Consider the following 22,236-nt stretch of genomic DNA (forward strand, 5'->3'; position numbering starts at 1 on the left):
GGAATCAATGTAAACTTTAATGAATTTGTGATGCAATAAATCAATTAGATGTAGCTTTGACAAGCCTGTAGGTACTGCAGATATGTCGGTATATTGGTCTGTCCTGCACCACCGCCTCCAAAACTAAATCGATAAAACTTTTAAAGGAAAATCAGCTTGAATGGGGAAGTCATACTTCGGGACTGTAGTGTTGAGTTTCTTCCATTTACTTTTATTCTTTCTTTTAAGTTAGTTTAGGATGATGTGGTGTACAACTAATATTGCTATTTATCTTTCAGTGAGCTAGTATTGCTTAAGCCAATCTGATGCATAATATACATATTTACTCTGACACAATGTTGTTAAAGGTTAGTATACACTACTAGGATAAAAGAATAAAAGTAAATGGAAGAAACTCAACTACACGCCTTATACAATTTACTTGGTGTGTGTATTAACAATGTATGTGGATATAGCAGGATGGGCATATTTTGTTTATTATTCATCCCATTTTCTTTCTTTGTCTTTCTTCAGGAGTAGCATTGAGGTATAGTGTGTTCACATGTGAGTCACATAGGAGACATCTTCCTATATGCAGGACATAATGGCTCAATGAACAGAAGTGCTGATTGCAGCCAATTGATTTGTCACCACATGAACTTAAAAGGAAATTTGAATCACCTGGAAAGAAAGTCCACAAACTCTGAATTTACAAAGCATCATACTTCACCTATTATTGCATAAACCTTTGCAAGTAATTATACGTGTGAAAGTCGGATTAGATTTCATCAATATCCTTGAAATGAAATAGAGAAGTCAGCTGGTCCGTGTATGTGCTGGTGGAGTAATGGTGCCCCCTTCTGCCCAAAATGCTAACAGAAAGCTTTAGCCACAGAAGATAATTCTACGTTTAATGGTTACACATATTTTCCACAGAGACATCAAATAATAGGAGACTGTATGTAAAACTGTGCAAAATCAGGCTTTATTCTTTTTTTTTTTTCTGCATCGTCGCCTTTCATCATCATCATCATAATCACCATCATTGTCGTCAACATCATCTTTGAAAACATTACTCATCATTAGAGACAGCTAGAGAATAGATTCTCAAAGAGACTCGCAGCTCAAGCCTGTTGGCAAAAACAGCCATCAGCTATTAGCACAGTCCCGCAATGCGATGAGTAAGCTGTACATGTCCACTTCTTTCTGGGCAATACATTGCAACAATGTTCAATGTCCCGTTATACAATTTGCTCTCTCAGTGCCTCGAAGTCCATCCAGGGGTCAGAATCTTTAGTTCCAGGAGATACCAAAAGCCCATCTCAGCACAGACATGGTTAAGATGTTGGATATTATAGTCTTGCTGAGTCCATACATACTTTTTTTAACCACTTTTCTTCCACTAACCATCTACTGCAGGTCCGAGGACAGTCCATTCTTCCAGTTTAGGCAAACGTTGAATAAGTGCAATGTCTAGTATAATGTCAAGAAAATACAAACCCACACGTACATACATACAGTACATGACTAACTGATAAACTTGATTAGCTATACAAGGTTGCCATTCTCCAAGGAGAAACAATAGAGTTGCACACAAATGCCGATCTGTAACATCCAGTGTCCACCAGGAGCTCACCTGGACTGGAGACTGCCAGTAGGTTGTTGGGTAAAATTGTCCATGATTCTGTACAGTGGCTTTTGGAAGTTGCGACTCCAATGGGAAGTGTAGTCCATACACACAAAGATTCATTTTGAACGTAAAGAAAAGGTGATGACTACTTGAACAAAATGATGATGCGTGACAGATTGTGGTAGCTTTTTGAACATAGATCATAGGCAACAGATATAACATGTCCACAGATTACATCCACTGTTGTTGTTTTTTTGTTTTTCTTTATGACCCTTGTTGTTCAGCCTGCCATGTCACATCCGTCCAGTTAGATCAAAGTTGTCTCTGTCAATTCTTGTTTGTTTGCCACTTGGAGACTGTGAGGGGTTTGAAGGTGCATTACCAATGAGAACTGTCTTGATTCTGTAATGAAAATTGGGGAGCTGGATTTTTACATTTGAAAATGTTATCAAAAACAAAGTGCCTATAGTGTACGTAACCACACCTCGCTTTATGGATTCTGGGAGTGAACAAGGACAAAATGACAGAGTAGTGCTCACCCCTCAGATAACCATGTCACAGACCTTAATTCATGTCATTAGTCAAATAACACAATAAGAAAACAAACTTCTATGCATGTAAATCCATCAATTATTTGCCACAAAAGGGATTTTGTTTGGAATGATTCTTTTTTTTTTTTTTTTAACTACATTTTCGCAAATAGAAATGATGAATAGATATAATGAGTCCAAAGGATCAGTGATCAGTCAGTGCATTAAGAAAGGGGAATGCCCAGTCTAACCAGGATTGGACAGTGTGTATGTGTATGTGTGGAGAGCCAAAGCAGTGACTACTCACTTTTTTCTCCTGCTGTTAACTGAGAAAAACAGACTGACTTTAACCAGGTTAAATCTGAACATGTAATGTGTAACCACTTGGAGAAGAGGAACAAAGAAGGGCGAGGAAAATGACAGGACCAGAACAAAACAACTTTAGAGATAATGTGCTCAAGAGCTCCCACAGCCTTCAGTGTCAGGCCTGAGGTCAGCTCGCCCCAACATTCGCTGTCTGCCTGCCTGTGTGCCTTCGCCCAGAGAGACGTATGGAAAACCGCCATTAGCTGGAGTAGATCTGGGTCCCAATCACACGCATGATCTCCTTCTGCACCTTAGGCTCCTGGGTGTTGATGTTGGCATCTCCTACTTGGCCATCCTCATACCTGCACATATACATAGATGAGTAGACATAGGGTTTCTTTTCAACTTTTCATCAATAGCTGCCTTATGTTTTATCCCCTCTCTTGCTCACTACCTCGATGTTCCTACAAGGTTACCTTTCTATACTGATGATAGAAAGGTTACCTTTCCATAGACGAATGAGCTGCTGTTGTCTAGGAAGCAAGTGAATTACAGTGGTTTTAGAAAAGGCGCTGTTATGTCTGACACAACAAATCTTCCTGTTTTTATTCTTATCATATCAACGTTTCCTCAAGCTGAAAAACACAACCATACGCTGAGCACAAGGTCAGAATTGAATTATATTTAGCTGAGATTTAAATTTGATTGCAGGCCATCGCGAATCTAATTTCCAACTCAGAAGACAGCAGTGGACATGATAATAGACTTTGCCATCTGGTGAATGCCTGTGTCCAAAGCCATAACATCAGCAGCCAGTGTGGATGTCATGTGTTATTTGCCGAGCTCCAAAACACAGTTTTAAACATCATACCGAAAGGCTGTGACTTGACAGGAACCCAGTTTAGTGAAGCGGTAACACCATTCAACCATCACTTATTCTCGGCTAATTTAAAATGATGATGAGTGATGAGGGAAAGCGGCAGCAGATATCACAATTCTTCATTAAATCACCTTCATCAGGTGCGGCTTCGCAGTAAAAAATAAGCAGCCTGAGTGATCAACTATGCCTTTTAAGTGTGATGATTATTTTTTATTTTTGCTACCTGGTTGTTATGCCAACTACTTTGGTAATTATGCATTACTTATGTAGAAGTGTTGGAAATACTTACACAAAAAAGAAGCGAGTACAGACGTGATCCGATACTGGACACACCCAAATGTTACCATGTTTCTGCAGATCCTTAGATGTGATGACTGTTGAAGAGAGAGAAGCATGTTTTACCAGAGATGGTGGTTTGTATGTTGTACTTTACTTTCTTGTTATTTATCAATATTAGTAGTGGTGTTGCTGTTGTATTTGGTGTTGTATTATATTATATTATACTGCATAAGATGCTGAAGAGCTTAAGGGCTTCAACTCAGTTATTATCCAAACTGATGCACATTATTTATTTTGTTTATCTGTAATAGTTTTATCCTATAATGATGATGATATTATAATAATTGATATGACCTTTTAACACATAAATACACTGGTCACATTACCTAGTTTAATTTAGATTGTAATGATCAAAATTGTGGTATTTTTTTCTTGTTTTGCTTTTTTATTGTAACTGTCCTCTATAGCTCCATAGCGCAGGCCTTCATTTAAATCCTTCTTATAACTATACACTGCTCAAATAATCTGTTTCAATGGGGAATATGTCACAGTACAAAGCATAAAGATGCTCTAACTTCTGTTTCACTGGGACTTTAAATCAATATATTATTATACATTTTTAGTTTATTAATTAAATGTCATACAATCAAATATACTAATGCAACATATTTGCTATTATCTCCGCTCTGACATGTAATACCTCCTGCTTGTGATTACCTTCACACAGAGCGATGCAGTTCAGATTTCGACTCTGAAGAAACCTTGATTGTATCGGACGGCTCTATAGAAAAAAAAGGAGACAACAGTTAAGTCCCACCAAGCTGCTAAAGTGAATACGACCTAACTATGCTGATGATGGCACACATGGAAACATTGAGAATTACAAACACTGAAACTGTACAGAGTGTAATAGTCAGAAGCAGGGCATAGTGAATGTAGGAAACATTTGATGATTTAAACTCAGAATACAAAATATTCTAAAATAAGTTGAACAGCCCTCATCTGGTAATCCATGTTGATTTCTGTGAAGGCTTCAAATTGTTCCTTGTCTCTGCCCCTTTATTTGCATATCTTCTTTGTGTGTGATGGGAATCTGGATGTAAAATGTCCACCTGTGGTATGGTGTTCATGCGGTTGTAACGCTGCACCAGCTCATCTTTGGTGGGCATGCGGTGCTGTCCTTTCCCCATTCCTGCAAGAAGCAGCACACAGACAGCAAACAACCCTGAGTCAGAACGACCTCGAGTCACTCAAGCTGTGAAAAACCTTCCTCTAGTGGTCTTTAGCTCCTTGTACAGAGACATTATTACCCAGAGTTCTAACCTTCATATGAAGGTTGTTCCAAAATGCTACTGAATATTTTCTGCACACAAGCTGAGACAGAAAGTGACACTGTTATCTTTTAATTTTTTTAAAACTGCAAAGTTCTAATAAAATATGAAATCAGCTGAAGTATGTATTTATTGGCTTTAATTAAGCACGGACAGAGTAAGCCAAATGGATACGATGCGAGCAACTGTTGCTGTTATTCTTGCCACCTTAACTGATAATAATTAATTCCACATCAATCCTTAAAACTGTGAAACCATTGCTTAGGAGCTTGTTAATAGTGTTAACAGGTAAACAGGCAACCTGCAGATGTCATGTCCACATAATCTGCACCAGAACCATAGTGGGACCTCAAAAACCAACCTCGGAGATTGTGTTTCAGCGAAAATTCACAGGGGGAAGTAAGGTAAGGACTAGTTAAGTTTAAATGTGTCTTCAGCCCCATCCCATGAACAGAACATAGTATAAAATACCAACACAGTACAAAGTAACACACAGATCCACTGACAGCTCCCTTTTACTCAGCCACAACATATTGTATGGTATGGTATGCGGCACGGCACACAAGCCCAAGGCACAGCACCCAAAATGGACACAAAACACAGAGCAGCACAATATGATAGCATGGAAAGCTCCCACATGTGAAAATGTCGTGTTCTGAGATGATAATCAGGCCATTTCAAAAACATAGAGCGTACTCAGTCAACATGGTGGAATCAAAAGGTAGAGGGGTGGGTGGGGGGGCCGGAGGGGACTGAGTGGCGAGGAATGAGCCGTTCCTACCTGAGTATCCAAAAGATATGCTGGAGATGGGGCTCAGATAGATGCCCTTTCCATACGCTGCCCCATGCAGCTTGGGTTTGAAAAGAGCAGGAAGGAAGGAAGGGTCACTGAGCAGTTGCACAGGACAACCTCTTACATGCACGCACACACACACGAATGTACTCACACATACAGTGCAATACATACCAGTCTTACTCTAGTTGTATCTCAGGATGTATAAGTCAGTGATTTTTATCTTTCTGTTAGAGTCTACCTGGCAAACAACACCAACCAGGCATACTAAATACACACGCACACCCACATGCACACGACAATCCAAAGATAGTGGATTGCAAAGAGCCAAAGAGAGAAAAGATAGTTTTATTATTCTAGTGATCTGAAACAACTCGTATAACCCACACAGTCACACCTTTAAACTGCCAACATGTTTCCTCCTTGCAACATAATGTAGTCCAGAGAAGGCCATGTGATGCTCTTGAGTTTAATGAATGAAATTTGTGTATGTGATGCTCAGGTATTCAAGCAATGCTGAAATGAGACCGTGTATGCTGGCTTGGTTTGAGTATGAGGACGACTGATAATGATGTTTAAGCCTCCACACAAGAATGTCCAGAATGAGGAAAATGAAAAGGACCACAGGTGTAACATGGACAAGTTTTCATAGGACACAGTGATCCAGAGGACAAACGAGAGGAAGAACAAACAGCACCGTGATGGTTTGGGAATGAAATGTGAGGGAGATGGAGGTCGGGACTTGGCACATCTGGAAGAAATCAAAAGGAACAATAGACAAGAGGTTTTGTGTGATGGTTGGAGCTGGAGGCAGACTCGATCCTCCTCCTCTTGTGAAAGACAATGACTGAGGAAGGGGGGTGTCAATGCTCAAGGTGAAATGGAGAGGAGAAAGAGGAGGCAGACGAGCACTGAGCACTGAGGCGTGATCAAAGATAGAGTGTTCAAAAAGTTGGAGAACAAAGAAGGCATAAATGAAACACATCAGCATGATAGAGCAATCACGGCCGACGTGAATGTTTCAGAGATTCTTGAGTTTTCACATTTAATTGTTTTTCATCTATTTTCAGGACATGCCGGTGTATCTGCAAGCAGTCATTATCTGCCGTATTGTGCAAATGAGACAATCCTGCGCTCTCTGGTGCTCGCTTCTTTTTAAATAATAATTGTGTATTATTATGTATTAATCTTATACAGACCTGGGTCACAAAGTGCAAAAACAACCTTGGCAAAACAATATAAAGATCCAGATGGATACAGACCTGAGTAAAACCGGAATACACTCGGAAAGAAAAGTATGATTTTCTGCTTCTGCCTTGAAACTATATTTATGGTCCTCATTTGGTCAATTGGACCCATCTGGTATCAACTCATTTAAATGACCTGATTTGAGGCTGCTCTTTGACCCAAGAAGTGGTGCTAGTTACTGACCTTTGCGGGAAGCCACACCCACCGGAAGTCTATACTTACTACCATGGAGCTTGTCCTTTGCATCCTTCAGCTTCAGACCTAGCCTACTCAGTGCTCTAGGTGGTTAACCCCAACAGGGCACACAGGCAGCCTCCCAACATCACAGCTGACACCACAGCCCCCTCCCTTTGTCCCACAACAGGAAGAGACGTGCTGTCTGCTGCTGTCGACGACAGCAAAAAACACAGCCGACATTGGCCAGGAAAATCTACCAGTGTGCCCCGCTCGCTAAAATGCCAATTGCAAAGCTGACGAAAGGGAAGCTGGCATCCATTAACTGCAAAAATGAATCAGCCGGACAGCGAACCTGCTCTGTCAGAGAGCAGGTTCACTGTCCGAGAGGAGATGCGTCGTAAATTGCAGCCAACTGCCAGGGTTACGTACCTGCAGTTTGGTATAAGAGGCATTGACTAGTCCATTTCTCAGAACAGAGTGCCAGTTCTCTATATGGGAACCACTAGAGCAAGTGTAGAGAGAGGGAGAGATAAGAAGGAAGAGATAAAAGTGCTGTGTGAATATAAACAGCATGGATCTCAGTGTGCAACCACTGATGTGTAGTGGGCCAGATCCATGCTGTTCAAAATAACACTGGGGCACATTCTGTCTGTGACCTTTGATTCACAAAAAGGGATTAGCAAATTCACTATTATTTAATTTATTTTTATATTATTTACTGTGTTTGAAAATGTCATGAATTATTAATGAAAGAATGTGTTACATTACCTTTACAGTGTTGTTCTTTTTATTATTACATAAGTATTTTGTAAAAGAATACTTATTGAAGAGAGAAGTTTGAAGTTCTCTTCTGCCATCCACAAACAGCTTCTGTAGTCATCTATTTATACAATCTGTGCAGTGACATTCTGTTACATCATCATAGTATTCCAAATTTAATATAAAAAAAAAGATCTAAGATGACAACCCATCACTGCTGTCTTTCAGGACAGGACGGGATATTTGAATACCTTTCCCAGTGCAGGTATCTGGACTGTCTTACAACACAGAGAGCAGTGTCACGATTGCTGTTATTTTTAACTTTTTGAAGCAGTATCGAGTCCTTGTTCTCACAGTCTAATAAATAAACAGGGACAAGTTATAGAGCTAAAAGTATTAGCTGTTTATGGATTCCCTTCTAAATCTTGCCAATTGTCATTAATCTGACTCTGAACGTGCATTTGTATTTTCAAATGTTTCTATTTATATGAAAAGATGGCAGCCACACTGACATACAAATTTGGCATTTCCTGTTCATCATTTTTAGTATTAACCAGCATAAAAAGAGAGACTGTTATCACTGCTCATGTGTTAGCTGTACCCGGCGAGAGCCCAGATGGGCCATGTGTATCTAAAATATTCAGCGAAGCCCCATCTGCTACAGTACAAATCTCGATCTCACAGATATTGCTGGCTCCACGTGCTGGCTTAGCGAGGTGGTTTCTCTGTCCAATAGAATGGTCACTGTTCTCTGCTATTGTTTGTTATGGTTCCATGAAAAGCTGCTAGAGTGGCTCCCCCATCCGCAACATAATGACCAGGTGTTACACTGAGACATGTTCATGTTTGACAGTGTGTACTGTTGTTACGCTAAATTATGCATGCTTTTTAGTGACTATGCTTGATTTGAGATTCATTATGTAAAGTAAGTGATTTCTCACATTATATTTGCTCAACAGCCACAAGCTTAACAATGTAATAACTACAAACTGTTTTCTGATATTACACAGCCTAAATGATTTAAACTCTATAACTGTAGCTTTACACTCTATAAGATTTTCGATTGTGTGAGCCAATGAGAGGAACAAAGTGGACTCACTGGAAGGCGAAGGTGCTGCCATATAGCTTCTTGGCAGTGCGAAAACGAGCCTCCTTGGCCGGGGGGCTGCTGAGCAGCAGGAACTGGTGGGAGGTGTGCATGAATTTCAGTTGCTATCACAATGAGTTCATAAGGGAAAAGTGAGAGCAAGAGAGAGACAAACAAAGAAATAGAAAGTGAGTAAGAACCATTAAATGACATAATGTAGCAGTAATAAAAAACTAATTTAAAAAAGGACACTTGAGGGGATGTCGTTCTGGTTCCCTACCCTACTCAAAGGCAGCTTGACGATATGAGACCTGTTACTGGAAATAATCCTGCAAAAAGACAGAGAGAAGATCGCAACATAAATCAAATAAGGTGAAACACAATTTAAAGTATTAGCCGATGTGCTACCACTTTGCTTGAACCACAATAGGCCTTTTTCACAGCAGACATTTTGACTTGTCAAAAATAGTAAAACACGGGTGTTAACAATGGTTCCGTTCTATTCAAGTGTTCCAGAAAGCCATGACAGTGTGACAATGAGCCAACATGGCACAAGAGCAGGACCATGAAACCAGCCAAATGGAATTCAGCCATCACTATTTACAGCTGTGCTTTTCCTGCTGTGAAATGTCAAAATGTTCTCCATGAGAAAGGCCTATAGGCATAAGCCTATATAATGATTATTTAACTAGCATGGTATGTTTGATATGCTCTCTACTGATAAGTAGTGCTGTATAAGTGAAATCATGTTAGATGCAAAGCAGAGCAAACCCCTTTTTAAAACAGATCCTCTACTCACCATTGTAGCAGAGGATGGGCCAAAGGGTCAAGCTTGTCCATCTGTTTCTTGATCTCTAGATATGAGCCCTGTAAAAAAGCACACAAGCATGTGTGGTTTTCAGTTTTCAGGATTGTTTCCCCGAAGCCAAATGAGCAAGTGTTTAGATCTAGACTTACTATGTGTTTTATACATAGTACAGATGCAGTCAAGCCACAGTGGGTAAATAAATAATAGAAACAAGAGTGGGGAAGATCAATAGAGAAGATAAACTAATCAGAAACAGCTGTCATTTTGATAAACAAAGACCTCACCCATACAGCTCAAACAGTCAAATAAATACAGGACTGTGCAATGTACATGTGGGGGACATAGAGTGATGATCTTATATAAACTAAAAAAAAACTTAGATTATGTCTTAAACATTATACATCAAGACCATCTGCAGCCTATATCAACTGTGGCCCTTTCCTTCATTCCCTCCCATCTACTCCTTGTACCTGGGTCATTTCCCGAATGGACATGACGCTGTCCAATGCTTTCTGCAGTCTCTCATAATTCTTCTTCTGTGTTCATCGGTTGAGCCGAACATCCATTGTATGCAATGAGAAAGGGAACAACATAGAGACATCTAAATTCACTTGTAGAGGTTTTTCCATCCTATCCTATCCATTGATACCATCTTAAGCATTTCAGTTACATCGCTTCATTCGTTTCGTCTGTGGATAACTACAATGATATTTTCTAGTTTTGTGGTGAGAGCAGAAGTAGTTTTAATAGAGTCGGTTTGTTTTACAAATTGAAATTTGTGTATTGGTTTTGTAAGGATGCTGACCTTTGGGTTGAAGGCCAGAGTTTTAGGGTCATTGGGGTCAACGACTGATGGGTAGGGCTCAAAGATGATGCTCTTACGGGGCGACTCAAGAGCAGCTCTACACATAGCCACAAGTAGGTCCACCACCTGCGGAGAGAGGGATTTTAAATTTACATTTTATGCCTTTATGTGATGCTGTTATCGACTCGATACGACTGAAGAACCCACCTCAGTTCCAATAACGCATATAAACTTCAAATAATCACAAATTAACATCATCACATGTCCCAGTGTTTGTGTTTTGATTTTCTTACATATATGTTCAGCCTTTCTTCTTAAAAAGAAATATAAATAATCAGGATTATATCATATACAATATCTGTTGTTTTGTTGTCACCTCTGCTCCAGTGGCCACTTCCTCTGCAGCTCCGGACATTACACCCAGAGTGTAGAAGGAGAAGACACACAGCTCCCTGGTGCACACAGCCGGCTATAAAAACACACACATGGACACAAAGAGGGATGAGAATACACAAATTGCAATGTGTACTACATATCTACACAAAAACAAGTACACTCATGCCCACACGTAATGACACACACTCTTTATCTTTCTCACTCACAACTACAATTGTGGAAAATCCATTAACAGGATCGTATTACTAATAGAGAGAGAAAACATCACATACATGCTATTCATAACGTTTTTTTTTTTTTTTTTTAACCAATAGGGAAGGGTTTCTAAACCGATACTGTACGTTTCTCTTTCTCGTCTCTGATACCTTCAGCATGGATCCATTCTGAAAGACGTGCTGTTCATCACACACCACGCAGTACTCGTTGAGCGTGGGGATCCTCTGCTCTGAGTACTTCATTATCTGTTTGGAGAAAAGTGGTGTTCCCAGTTATCACTCCCAAATGAAGAAGTGCCATATGAAGGAATAAGGACTAGTTTGGTAGCAGAATTGTCACAAACTACAATTTTGTACTGCAATCGTGACTGACTTAACCTGTTATTATGTCCTAGAACAACAATGCACTGTAGGCCCCACCCCATGCCACTGTCAGCAAGTCTAACCTGCACTAAGAAGCCATACTCCAAGGTAGGGATGTTCTTGCAGTGGCCGCCCGCCTGGGATGAGAAAAACAATTCAATCAGCTGCCTCGTGGTAATCTGCGCAGGGGCTCTGGCCGCCGGGACAGCCACAGTCTGATGAGTCAAGTGAAGACAAAGCATTATGGGAAACGGCGCACCAGCCATTTTACGGTAGGGGTAAGGAAAGGCTCAGGTGGGAACAGTGCAGGTGGCGGGTGACTGAGAAGAGGGTCCGAGTGAATCACAGTGGATTAAAAACAGAAATATACAGTGCCAAGAACATCATCATCATCAACATTTTGTAGTATTCTTGATGATTTTGAACTCCGTATCATAGCATCATGAGTTTCTACAGCAGCAATGTTACACATGTAAGGAGTGTAAAGCTTAGAGGGATGTGACAAAAACGCTATGATCACAACTTGACACGTGAGTGAGACAGATAAATAAGTGGGAGGACAGTGGCATTTAGTCAATTCATCATATTCAAATATAAACTGAAATGTATCTAACTCCAAATCTGAGAGATGCACGGGTGCTGTAATGTCCAGACCGGAACTGACCTGGCTGTTTGGTGGATAGCTGAAAAGCTCCCCTTTGGGATTCTTCATGGTACACGAGATAGAGCGGTTCATCAGACGGGTCACTCTCAGCTCAGGGACGCTCAGCTTCCCTTTTAAAACTGTGTCTTGGATCAGAGGAAAACTCGGAGACCTAGAATATAGCAAGAAACAATTCATGTGCATCACTTCATCTGCCATTTTTCCCAGGAGGAAAAAAATGTTGTCGTTGTCCCTGTGTTTGTAGAAGTTACGTAATGGAGGGTTTGGCTTCAAAGGCCAAATCAGGAATTTCAGAACTTATCATTGTAATGTTGCTTTGAATAAATCTTAATTATCAATGATATCATTGGCAACATCTCCTGAGCTGTAATCCTGCATGGTAAGACTGCACTGTGATCACATAGTCAGTACCTGGGTTATTTTATAGTGACATGTGTTAAAGAAATACACACTGCACACGCTGCACTTGGAGTATTATACTATCTCTGACAAGTGAAATCTGTTTGGGCAGTAGCTCAAGTCACTAACTGTTAACATTCAAGAACCAGTGTTCACTTCCACCATCACTCTCAGTACATTATCCATGTACACTCTTGACGTGAGACTCCTGTCAAGTTGTGAGGATGTCAAGACAGCCTATAGTTAGTGAGACTGACGTCCATCGAGTGGGCCGAGATTCAATCCCTGTGCACCAATAACTGTCAAAGCATTGAAAAGTAAGACAGAGGCCGAGAAGGGTACTTCCCCCCCCCCCTTGGGGAAATTGGTTGAGTGTGTCAAATTTGCAGTGTCAGAGATTCCTTTTCGCTGCTTGTCTTATTTGCTACAGTTCCTCTTTCACAGACACAACCTTCTTAAAGTATTTCCATCACTATCTTCCAACAGAAATCTTCAATCTTGGAAAAATAGCTTACTTGTATGTAAGTACATTTATTCATATAGCACATTTCTAACTCAGACGTCACAGGGTGCTTCACAAAAGAAGAAAGAAGAAAGACAATCGATCCCTTTGTAACAGGATATTTCCTGGTAAAGACATCTCAAGAATGAGGTGTTAAGAATGTTTTGTGTCACTGCCTAGGTACAAAATAACTGAAATCTATTTGAAAGTGCACAGTATACTGTTGTAATTCTTTAGAATTAAAAGTCCATATGCAATAATTATTAATAATTTCTTAATGATAATTAACAACCATTTGTAAATGGATAAACTTAATCTAAAGCCTTCTATTATTTCCTAAAAACCTTTACAACAACTGATAGAAATGTCTTGTAAAAACTGCTTTCACTTGAGTTACAGTAAAACGCAATAACAAACCGCAGATGTTATGCCAAAATAACACCAAAATAGCTTAAATGTTTCTGTACTTGAGGTTAATTAATCTGGGCTCTTCTCCACGAGTGATTGCAGACACTTGGAAACAGTGAAGTGTTCAGAAAATAAATCAGGACAATAACTAATAAGACTGTGTTTGTAGACAGTCAGCATCAAAACCAAGCGTCACAATATCAGTATAACAACTGAGCTCTATTGCTGGAATAGAAAGACATGCCGATTTTGCAATGAAATGAAAAACATCCAGCACATATCTGTATTATCATTAGCCTAAATTGTTGTTTGTTTATTTGAAAATTTTGTGTAGTATGCTGAATATGAAACATAGGCACGGGGCTGTAGTTGCCCTGATAGAGATATACAGTGGTAGAGAGACCTACTTGGGTATGGGGGAGAAGATGCTGAGCCCGGCGCGGAACTTCTTGATGGTTCCTCCGGCTTTGAACCAGCTGTGCCTCTTCTCCTGCTGGGCCTTGAGGAACTCATTACTGAGGTGCTTCCACTGCTGTGAGGTGAATGTACTCAGGATCCTGCCACGTTACAAATTAAGAGAGCCAAGCAGGAAGATATGTGAGTGAACCTGACACAGTGAATTACTCTTTAAATCACCTTCTTTTTGTTGTTGATGTGCATTATTATTTTGTGTGATTGGATTAGGCAACCAACAATTGTTTTTTACTTCTGATGCTGCACATTTGGATATCCAAAATCTACTACAATTTCACTATGAAACATCGATGCTCAATATAATAGATCACATGACTCACTTTTTGAGCTGCAGGCCCAAGCTGAAGCCTTCTTTATTGGAGGGCTGGAACACTTCTACTGATGGCTCTGAGTAAAGATGACTAACACTATTACACAGTGCACAGATACACAGACTCTCTCTTTCAATCTCCCTCTTGTATAGCACATACCGTACTCACCTCCTACGCTCAATGAGTGGCACAAATACCTAAAGTCCCTCCCAGAAAACCAACATCCACACTGACATCTTTACTCACCAGGTCCATCGAGGTACTGAGAAAGAGAAAAGCGCAGTCTCAGAATAATGGGCTCTGTTCTGATAACTTTCCAAGCTGTCGCAACCTCCTCCTGAGTCAGACACACACACACATACACACAAATATACAGAGTTAGCGTCCTAATTAGGGCCATTTCTCATTACATAAATAAATTATGAGCATGCAATGCATTATAAATGATGTGTTACTTTGCAAAATGTCAACGTTGGAATAGTAATGGGCAGGGGAGAAGGTGTGTGCAAGGGGAGAAGAATGCTGACTCACATCTAAGAAACTGATATTAATGTGAAGATCGATGTCCACGTCATCAATGGTTCCATACTCCCTATTCAGAGACACAACAACAGATACATTTATCATACTAATGTAATGGGATACATTAAACTCCAACACTTTCAACTGATTATCCCTTGAGGGAGAATATAGGGTTGTTGTTTTTTCTATTTCTCCAGAAAATGCTTAAAGGTTCTCTTTACAATATTCAGAGCATTGATATAGCATCAAATAACTATTTGAAATGTAAAGATATATGCAGAGAATGAAGTTACTCTCCCTCTGTGTGTGTTGTAATCTGAGTTTTTCTGGGATTTGTTTACATAGCTGAGCTACGTCATCATGGAAGCGTAGCGCCCGCCCTCAGGTTCCCCCTTATGTAAACACTGTTAGCTTTGTCAGCACAGTTGCCGTCATTTGCACTGTTAGCACTCATAGCATCGTCAGATACGAGCCACCGGCTCAGTTGTGGCCATGTTGAGAGCCGTGTGGAGGCAATAGTAATGCTCTGAATTTTGTATTGAGCACTTTGAAAATTAATACATGAATACATACAATCTTTGAATTGTGCCTGTGTGTAAGAGTGTGTACTTCTGTGTGTCTGTGCTGTACCTAACAGAGACAGCACTGTCAGTGTAGATGTCTTTTACTGCCTCAATATCTGCATCCAGTTGAGGGTGGCGGTACAGGTCAGCAGCACAGCTCCCCTGTAACGAGCAGTATACAAAGCCCTCTCAGATGAATTCAAGTACCCTTGGGTGACACCACCCATCATGTTCCAAATATGTTAATTTATTTATTTCATTTAATGGACAATGCATATTGATCAACATCACTGTAAATGTGCCAGTGTTAGACAAAATAATCATTTTATCATCTCACTTGGCCAGATGTTATATTAGCCATTAAAAACAACAATAAAACACACAACACATCAAATCTGAGCCGGAGAAAGCAAAACATGAACAGCTAATGAACAGCTAATAAACAGTTGATAAAATGCTAAGAAGGAGTAGGATATGTAAAATACAGGCTATTAATACTCAATGTTTGAAAGAAAATCAAATCACATAACATTACAGAAGACAGTTAAAACCAGAAGGAACGCAATCGGACAAACAGACAAAAAGCCAAGTAAATGATAGCAGACAAGGCAAGCATGCATGGACTAGGTATGATGGCCGGTCCAGTGGCGTTTTAGTCAAGTTTTCAGCATATATGTAAAGGAACAGTTAGAGTCGCTATGTCGTATATGAAACAGAACGGATGTTCAAAACTGTAAAAGCTGACTGGCGGAAAGATTTTTTTTCTCCTTGTGCCAATTATGTCCCTTTTTATTCTTGATCTAGTTAATCTAACGAATTTTTTATATCAAACAGGCTTTGTGAAATTTAATAAGATTTCCATACCAAAGGAGACCATTATCATATCTTCACCATATGAAGTAACAGTATTGACAGCTTGTAGGTTTATTGTCCAGGACCTTGACAGCTTGTTTATATACAGATTGTGCGGGTTCAACATTTGAATTTAAAGATTATTTGAAACTGGATTAAGACAATTTAATATATAAAAGTGGATATTGTTACAATAATACTAAATTAATGTTTCTATTCCAACCATTCATCTATTCATTTTACTTCAATATCTGTTATAATGACCTAACTGTTTGAGCTGTTTAATCACTATTTTTAGCTATCTAGTTCAACCATTCATCAATTGTTTATAGCTAAATATTGCAACTCTTTATCCATTACTTTTAGCTATCTATTTAAACCATTATCTATTATAATTACCTAAATATTATTAACTATTTTTTAAACTATATTAACTATTTAGCCATTGCTTTTAGCTATCTGTTCAGACCTCTCTGTTCACTTGATAACTAGTTGTTAACCCTTTTAAAACATGTTTCTAATCAAATCAATTACTTTTGCACATTTTATATTGGCAATAAAGTAGAGAGTTATGTAATGTAACATTAAAGAGGAAAGAACAAAGTATTTCGTTAAGGAAAGAATTCGTACATTTCTTAAACTGTCGACACATACATTTTGGCTTTTTTCAGTGATTATTTTACATCCCGTCATTTAATACTTTGGTATCCTCCATTAATAGCATTTATTGACCTAAGTTTGTCATACGCGTTCCTGGTGTCTAGACTTGAAGTCAGACTCTGTTCTCCTCAGCTCTCCTCTGTGTGTAGAACAGATCCTACTCTTTCATCCTTATCTTTATACACTGCTTTCATGTTCTCTGACTGCATAGAAATGAGCTTTAAATCCCAGACTGGATTTACATTTCAATCATAGGACTTGGAAGATAACAGTAAAAAAAGGATGACCAACAAATTAAGATCTTATATGGAAGTGAAGCATTGAACTTCTCGAGATGAGATGATACATGAAATAGGGGCCACGAAAATGATTTTGACAGTGTTGCCTGGGATTGATACTTAAGGTCACATAGGGTGATAGTAACTGTACTGTACTTTCAAGGTAAATGTCATGTTTGCTATTATCAGTTTGCAAAAAGACAAAAGCTCAGAGCATTGTTAAACATTGATCACTTACATTCTAACTGAATATCCTACTTCAGATTTATTTAAATGTTTGCCCTGCCAGCAGTGAGGCATTAAGATAGAAACGTCAGCAAGTCCATCTGTTCTGCACTACTACAGCAAAATATCTCAACAACTATTCACCACATTGCCATGACATTTGGTCAGAATATCCACAATCCTCAAAAGAATGACTGCAAATGACACCTGATTTATTGTCTGGTGCCAAGATCAGGTGAAAATCTATCTCGACCAACATCTAGGTCTCTGGCAATATCCTGAAAACGAGTGGCTGTTATTCTGTGACACTTGTAGTAGTTATTCATGGTTAAATGGTCCAATTAGTATATTACAGGAGTATAACTTGTCATGAACACATCCAGTAGCTCTTTTACAGTTGCTGGTAAATACAATTATAATAATTTGCGAAAGAAAACTATTTTTTAACTACCTGAGATTATTGTAATGTGAAAGTAAAAAAAGAGGATAAAGTGCTTAACAAGCACCATTATTGACAAATAGCAGATTAAACACATAGATTAATATAGTAAGGGTAATACGGTTGCCATTGCTGTACCTGAATGCCATACAGGAACTGTTCTGACTCGTTCTCCCCATCCGACTCCTCGTCTGTCCAACACTGGCCTTTGATGTCCTGTTGGCCCACACATTGTGAAAAGGCCGTTATAGTGGAGCGGAAAGAAAATGCAACCTCTCTCCATCATCCTTTCATCTCACATCCTTTCTCACATCTCCCTATTTAGCCTCTTGTTCAAAACACCCAGCTTCAAAACGCTGCTTTATATAGAATTTCAAAGAGAGAGACAGAGAGGCGCGATTTATTTCCAAAAGACAGGAAGAATTCAAAGTTCAAAAGAATACTCAAATAACAATCAATGATGAGTTGATAAAAATCGCTTCTTATCGCAAAATAACCATGTCTCGTGTCATTTCCAGCAAAGCCTGAAGCCCAGAGACTCTGTTGCACAAACCTACAGTCTGTACTTCTTTGAGTAGCCACAGCAATGTCATTTAATTGAATTTACCACTTTAATAATCTTAAACAAACCATGAATGAATGACACAGCTCAATCGTATGCATTGATTAATACACCAATAGAATCCTAGCTGTCTTACCATTGGTTCTGCTGTTCATAAGGCTCACTCAGACAGGTTTAGGCCTTTGAATACTGCCAACCATTGCAGCCTTTTTCCAGGTGGCAGAACAAGAACAGAAAACCGGAGAGCTTTGGCTCACCCCCCCCTCTCTTTCTTGCACTCGTCAGAACTGCAAAACCTAGGAGAAATAGAAATTAAAATTCAGTAATGGACGAAAACATGAAACAAAGAGGCCATCACCAGTGATGCCATGCTTTGTAAATGGTGCCCTCCTCCTCTTTTCTTTAAATGGTCTGCACTTCACCTTGCCATGTATCCTAGCAACAGCCATCTCTGCCTCCTTTCAGAGTGGCATTAATCACTGTGGAGAGAATGTGTGGGAGATATGTGCTGTACGTTCAGTACCCAGGATGTATCCATGTCTTTGTTTTTTTTTCAGGATCTTCATCTATTATTACCAAGGCTCCAGAGGTTGGCACACCTTTGAATTATGTCAGTACATCGTTAGACTGACGTTGTTGGTCTGGGCAAATTAATGAAAAGAAAATCGTTGAAACACAATGTAACTTGATGTGTTAGCATAAGGAGAGTCAATTGTGGGCACACCGTGTTGACTAAAAAAATCAAAGTCGTTTCTTAAGAATTTAGCATTATAAAATAATGGTTGCCTTTAAATGAATAGTTACCGTACGTGATGGGAAAAAAAGATCTTGAATTTTATTCCAGATTTAGAGAGAAGAGTATCTGTGAGGATAAACGACGTCGCTGATGTAACAGAGGCAGCTACAGCACACTGCAGTTCATGGCAGCCCATCGCATTTTGTGTCAGACATGTAAACAATGAGCGTGGTGTCCGTTCAACATGGCTTAAAGCTGCAGATGCAGAGTTGCATATTTCACACTGCAGCATCAGAATACAAATTACAATTTACATAGTCTGGGGCCCGTCAAGCCAAAATGATAAAGAATTTTGAATATTTATCAGCTCTAAATCCTGAGACATGTGCAAGCAAAGACTGGATGGTAATGTAGCTTGGCACTACTCTGCATCTTTGCTATATATAGGTCAATATAATGAAATGAACACCAATTATTCATTTCTTCTTTGTTTGCTGGACTAACAAAGGACACTAAGCTCATCTGTCCCTCAGATTGGGCCATTATCTATGCAAAACTATCATGATACTGTGTTTTTCTCTTCCTGGTTGTGGATATCTGTCCTTTTTTTCAGGTTACGGTTTGGCTCCTTCTTTGTCTAAAACACCCTTCCAGACATCAACTGCATCCTATTAAATGAATCCCCTGTTGTTACCATCTTCCACTTCAGCTCCTCTCCTTGTCTCTCTATGTCTGCTGCCCTGCCATGTCCTCAACCCTGCTAGCATCTACACCCCTCCACCGCCCCCACTCCCCACCATTCTCATAGCCTATGTCGTCTCACATACCAATAGTCAAGGGGCGAACTGCACCCCCCCCCCCCCCCCCCCCCCCACACACACACACACACTCCCACACTCCCCCACCCCACACACACACATCTACCGCCATCGTCCCCGTTCCACTTTCAGATGATATTTAACACAAACACAGATGCAGTCAGGCGGATTTTCCCCTCCCCCCACTCTCTGCACCCCCACCCCATCCATCCACACTTACCTCCACAGAGGATGGAGACTCGGATGCCGTCCTTGCCTCAGCTGCTCTCCCTCTTAAAGGGCACACCTGCTTCTCGCTCTCTCGGTGGCTGTATTCCACTGAAACGATATGACAGTAAGCCCATTAAAAGAGGATTTTAGAGAAACCAGAGACACAATTCCCCAATTCTACAGTGTCTGTCTCTCTGTGCTTGTGGTGTGTGTCTGCGTGTAATCCAGCCGGTGTGTGTGAGCCTGTGTGTTTATCTATTGCAGATCTCTGCCGCTACTGCTGTCTTATATTTTGCCTGACAACACTGAGGGGTCTGAGCATGCTCAGTGAGACCAGGCAAGCCAGTCATGTGACCTGCAGCTGACTGCACTGCTGCTGAAAAATGTCTGCTTGTATATATGCATCTGCCTGTGTTTGCGCGTGTGATTGCATAAGTCAGTGTCTATTACTGTGCAATCATGCTTTAGAGGTAGCTTCTGGTTGATATTCAAAAGCTTTCGTGTCTTAAAATAAGGAATACACATTTAAAAAAGAAACCCTAAATATCCTTACTGCTATATTTGTGCTTTACATTTCAGCTACACTGCATGCTATACAGATGAAGAAATGCAGGCTAAATGAATTGATATTCAGTAACATCTTCAAAAAATTATATAACATTACAAAAAAAGATCATATCTTCTGTATCTATCAAAGACCTTGTCATTGTGTGCATGTGTGAGATAATGTTAACTCAAGGTATCTATTTAAGAACTGACCTAAAGAGTGAACAGGTGTTAGGCCAGTCTGATCGGTGTGTGGCTGTACTGAGGAGAGGAAGGGAAAATGATGATCTCTTCATACATTTTATGTGGCATACAATGAGGCAAACTAGAGTGCACGGGCCCTAATGGCACGATATAAATATGGGAAACAGTTTGACATCATGCCAAAGTTGCTTTGTCAACCACAGCTATGCTGCCTGGTACTTCTTGTACGTGAATGTGTGTTCCACGTCAATGAAGAGTTCACTTTAGTAGTAGCCCCAGAACAATTCACCATCTCCCACCTATAGTGCAACTGTCCTTCACTGTACATCAACACTACAGTCAGTACATTTTGTTTCTGGAAGAAGGTGAAAGTGCAGCAATTAAATGTTTCAGTCTACTTTTCAGCAGGCCAAATATTTGTTTTCCATTTTCAGCCCATTCGGATCACCAAAAATGTAATCATAAATTGGTTCCCATTAGTGCTATTTCACATTTTTTGTTTTTCTTTATCGTATTATGATCAATGTAATCAAAATGTTATTTTACTGTACTATTTTAGGTTTTCTATGTGTGACTTAATGAAGTTGTGCTTATTTCATAATTTGTTTTGATTGATTCCCCCTTTATATTGTTATATTGACGTACTCATAGGCAGCAGTTGCACTTGCTCATGCAGTAATAATACACAACTAAGCATTAGGACGTCCAATCTGCTCATCTCTGAGATTTATCTGAGCATATTCCCACATTGTCTTACTGTACCTCGTGGCCCAGGGGTTAGCAGCCATTAATACTGACTGACAGCCAGGAGCTTGGCCAGTGGACGGGGTGACTGGATGGCAGATATGTCCCTCACTTGGACAGGTGTGTCCATTGGCCTCAGGTAGTGGAGAGGAGTGGATCCAGGCAGAGGCTGCCAGCAGCCAGTGAGACAGAAACATGGGCAGTGGAAACAGCAGTGCTAACACAACCACAGCTGTGAACAGGTGAGAACAAAAAGGGACACTGGGGGAGGAGACGTGGACTCAGTGAAGAATGCACACTTAGAATAGGACACAGGGAGTCAAGAAAAAAACAAATTAACATTAGCATTGGTGCTTTGTGTTTCTGTGAGTAAATAGTACATTGAAGAGTATCTTTGCCGGATTGATTTCTCTAATCTCCGTTGCTAAATTTGAAGTTTAGATTTGAACCACACTATAGTGGAGATATACGTAGTTGACAGTTGTGTTTGTGTCAAGGTTTTAGTTTTTGGCTGCCATCTTGTTGGCAGAGCT

The 22,236-nt window shown here is 39.9% G+C and overlaps 1 protein-coding gene across 1 annotated transcript; it reads right to left on the bottom strand.

Moving 5' to 3' along the window:
• Positions 1-956: 956 nt before the first annotated feature.
• On the bottom strand, positions 957-21,987 carry LOC142933790 (protein mono-ADP-ribosyltransferase PARP6). The gene is made up of 24 exons (XM_076078013.1): positions 21,722-21,987; positions 20,220-20,317; positions 18,582-18,741; positions 18,022-18,099; positions 15,497-15,591; positions 14,876-14,936; positions 14,591-14,681; positions 14,354-14,420; positions 13,967-14,116; positions 12,251-12,401; positions 11,670-11,801; positions 11,374-11,469; positions 10,989-11,081; positions 10,613-10,738; positions 10,278-10,343; positions 9,799-9,866; positions 9,280-9,328; positions 9,012-9,124; positions 7,583-7,655; positions 5,717-5,786; positions 4,717-4,796; positions 4,322-4,385; positions 3,615-3,699; positions 957-2,807 (listed from the first exon to the last, which is right to left on the bottom strand). Exons 3-24 carry the CDS (start codon positions 18,582-18,584, stop codon positions 2,705-2,707), a joined length of 1,914 nt encoding a protein of 637 aa, XP_075934128.1. The 5' UTR covers positions 18,585-18,741; positions 20,220-20,317; positions 21,722-21,987; the 3' UTR covers positions 957-2,704.
• Between the last annotated feature and the right edge of the window lie 249 nt (positions 21,988-22,236).

The sequence above is a fragment of the Anarhichas minor genome, unplaced genomic scaffold (genome assembly GCF_050575085.1).
Source record: "Anarhichas minor isolate MPS153535 unplaced genomic scaffold, ASM5057508v1 ptg000062l, whole genome shotgun sequence".
Lineage (NCBI taxonomy): Eukaryota > Metazoa > Chordata > Actinopteri > Perciformes > Anarhichadidae > Anarhichas > Anarhichas minor.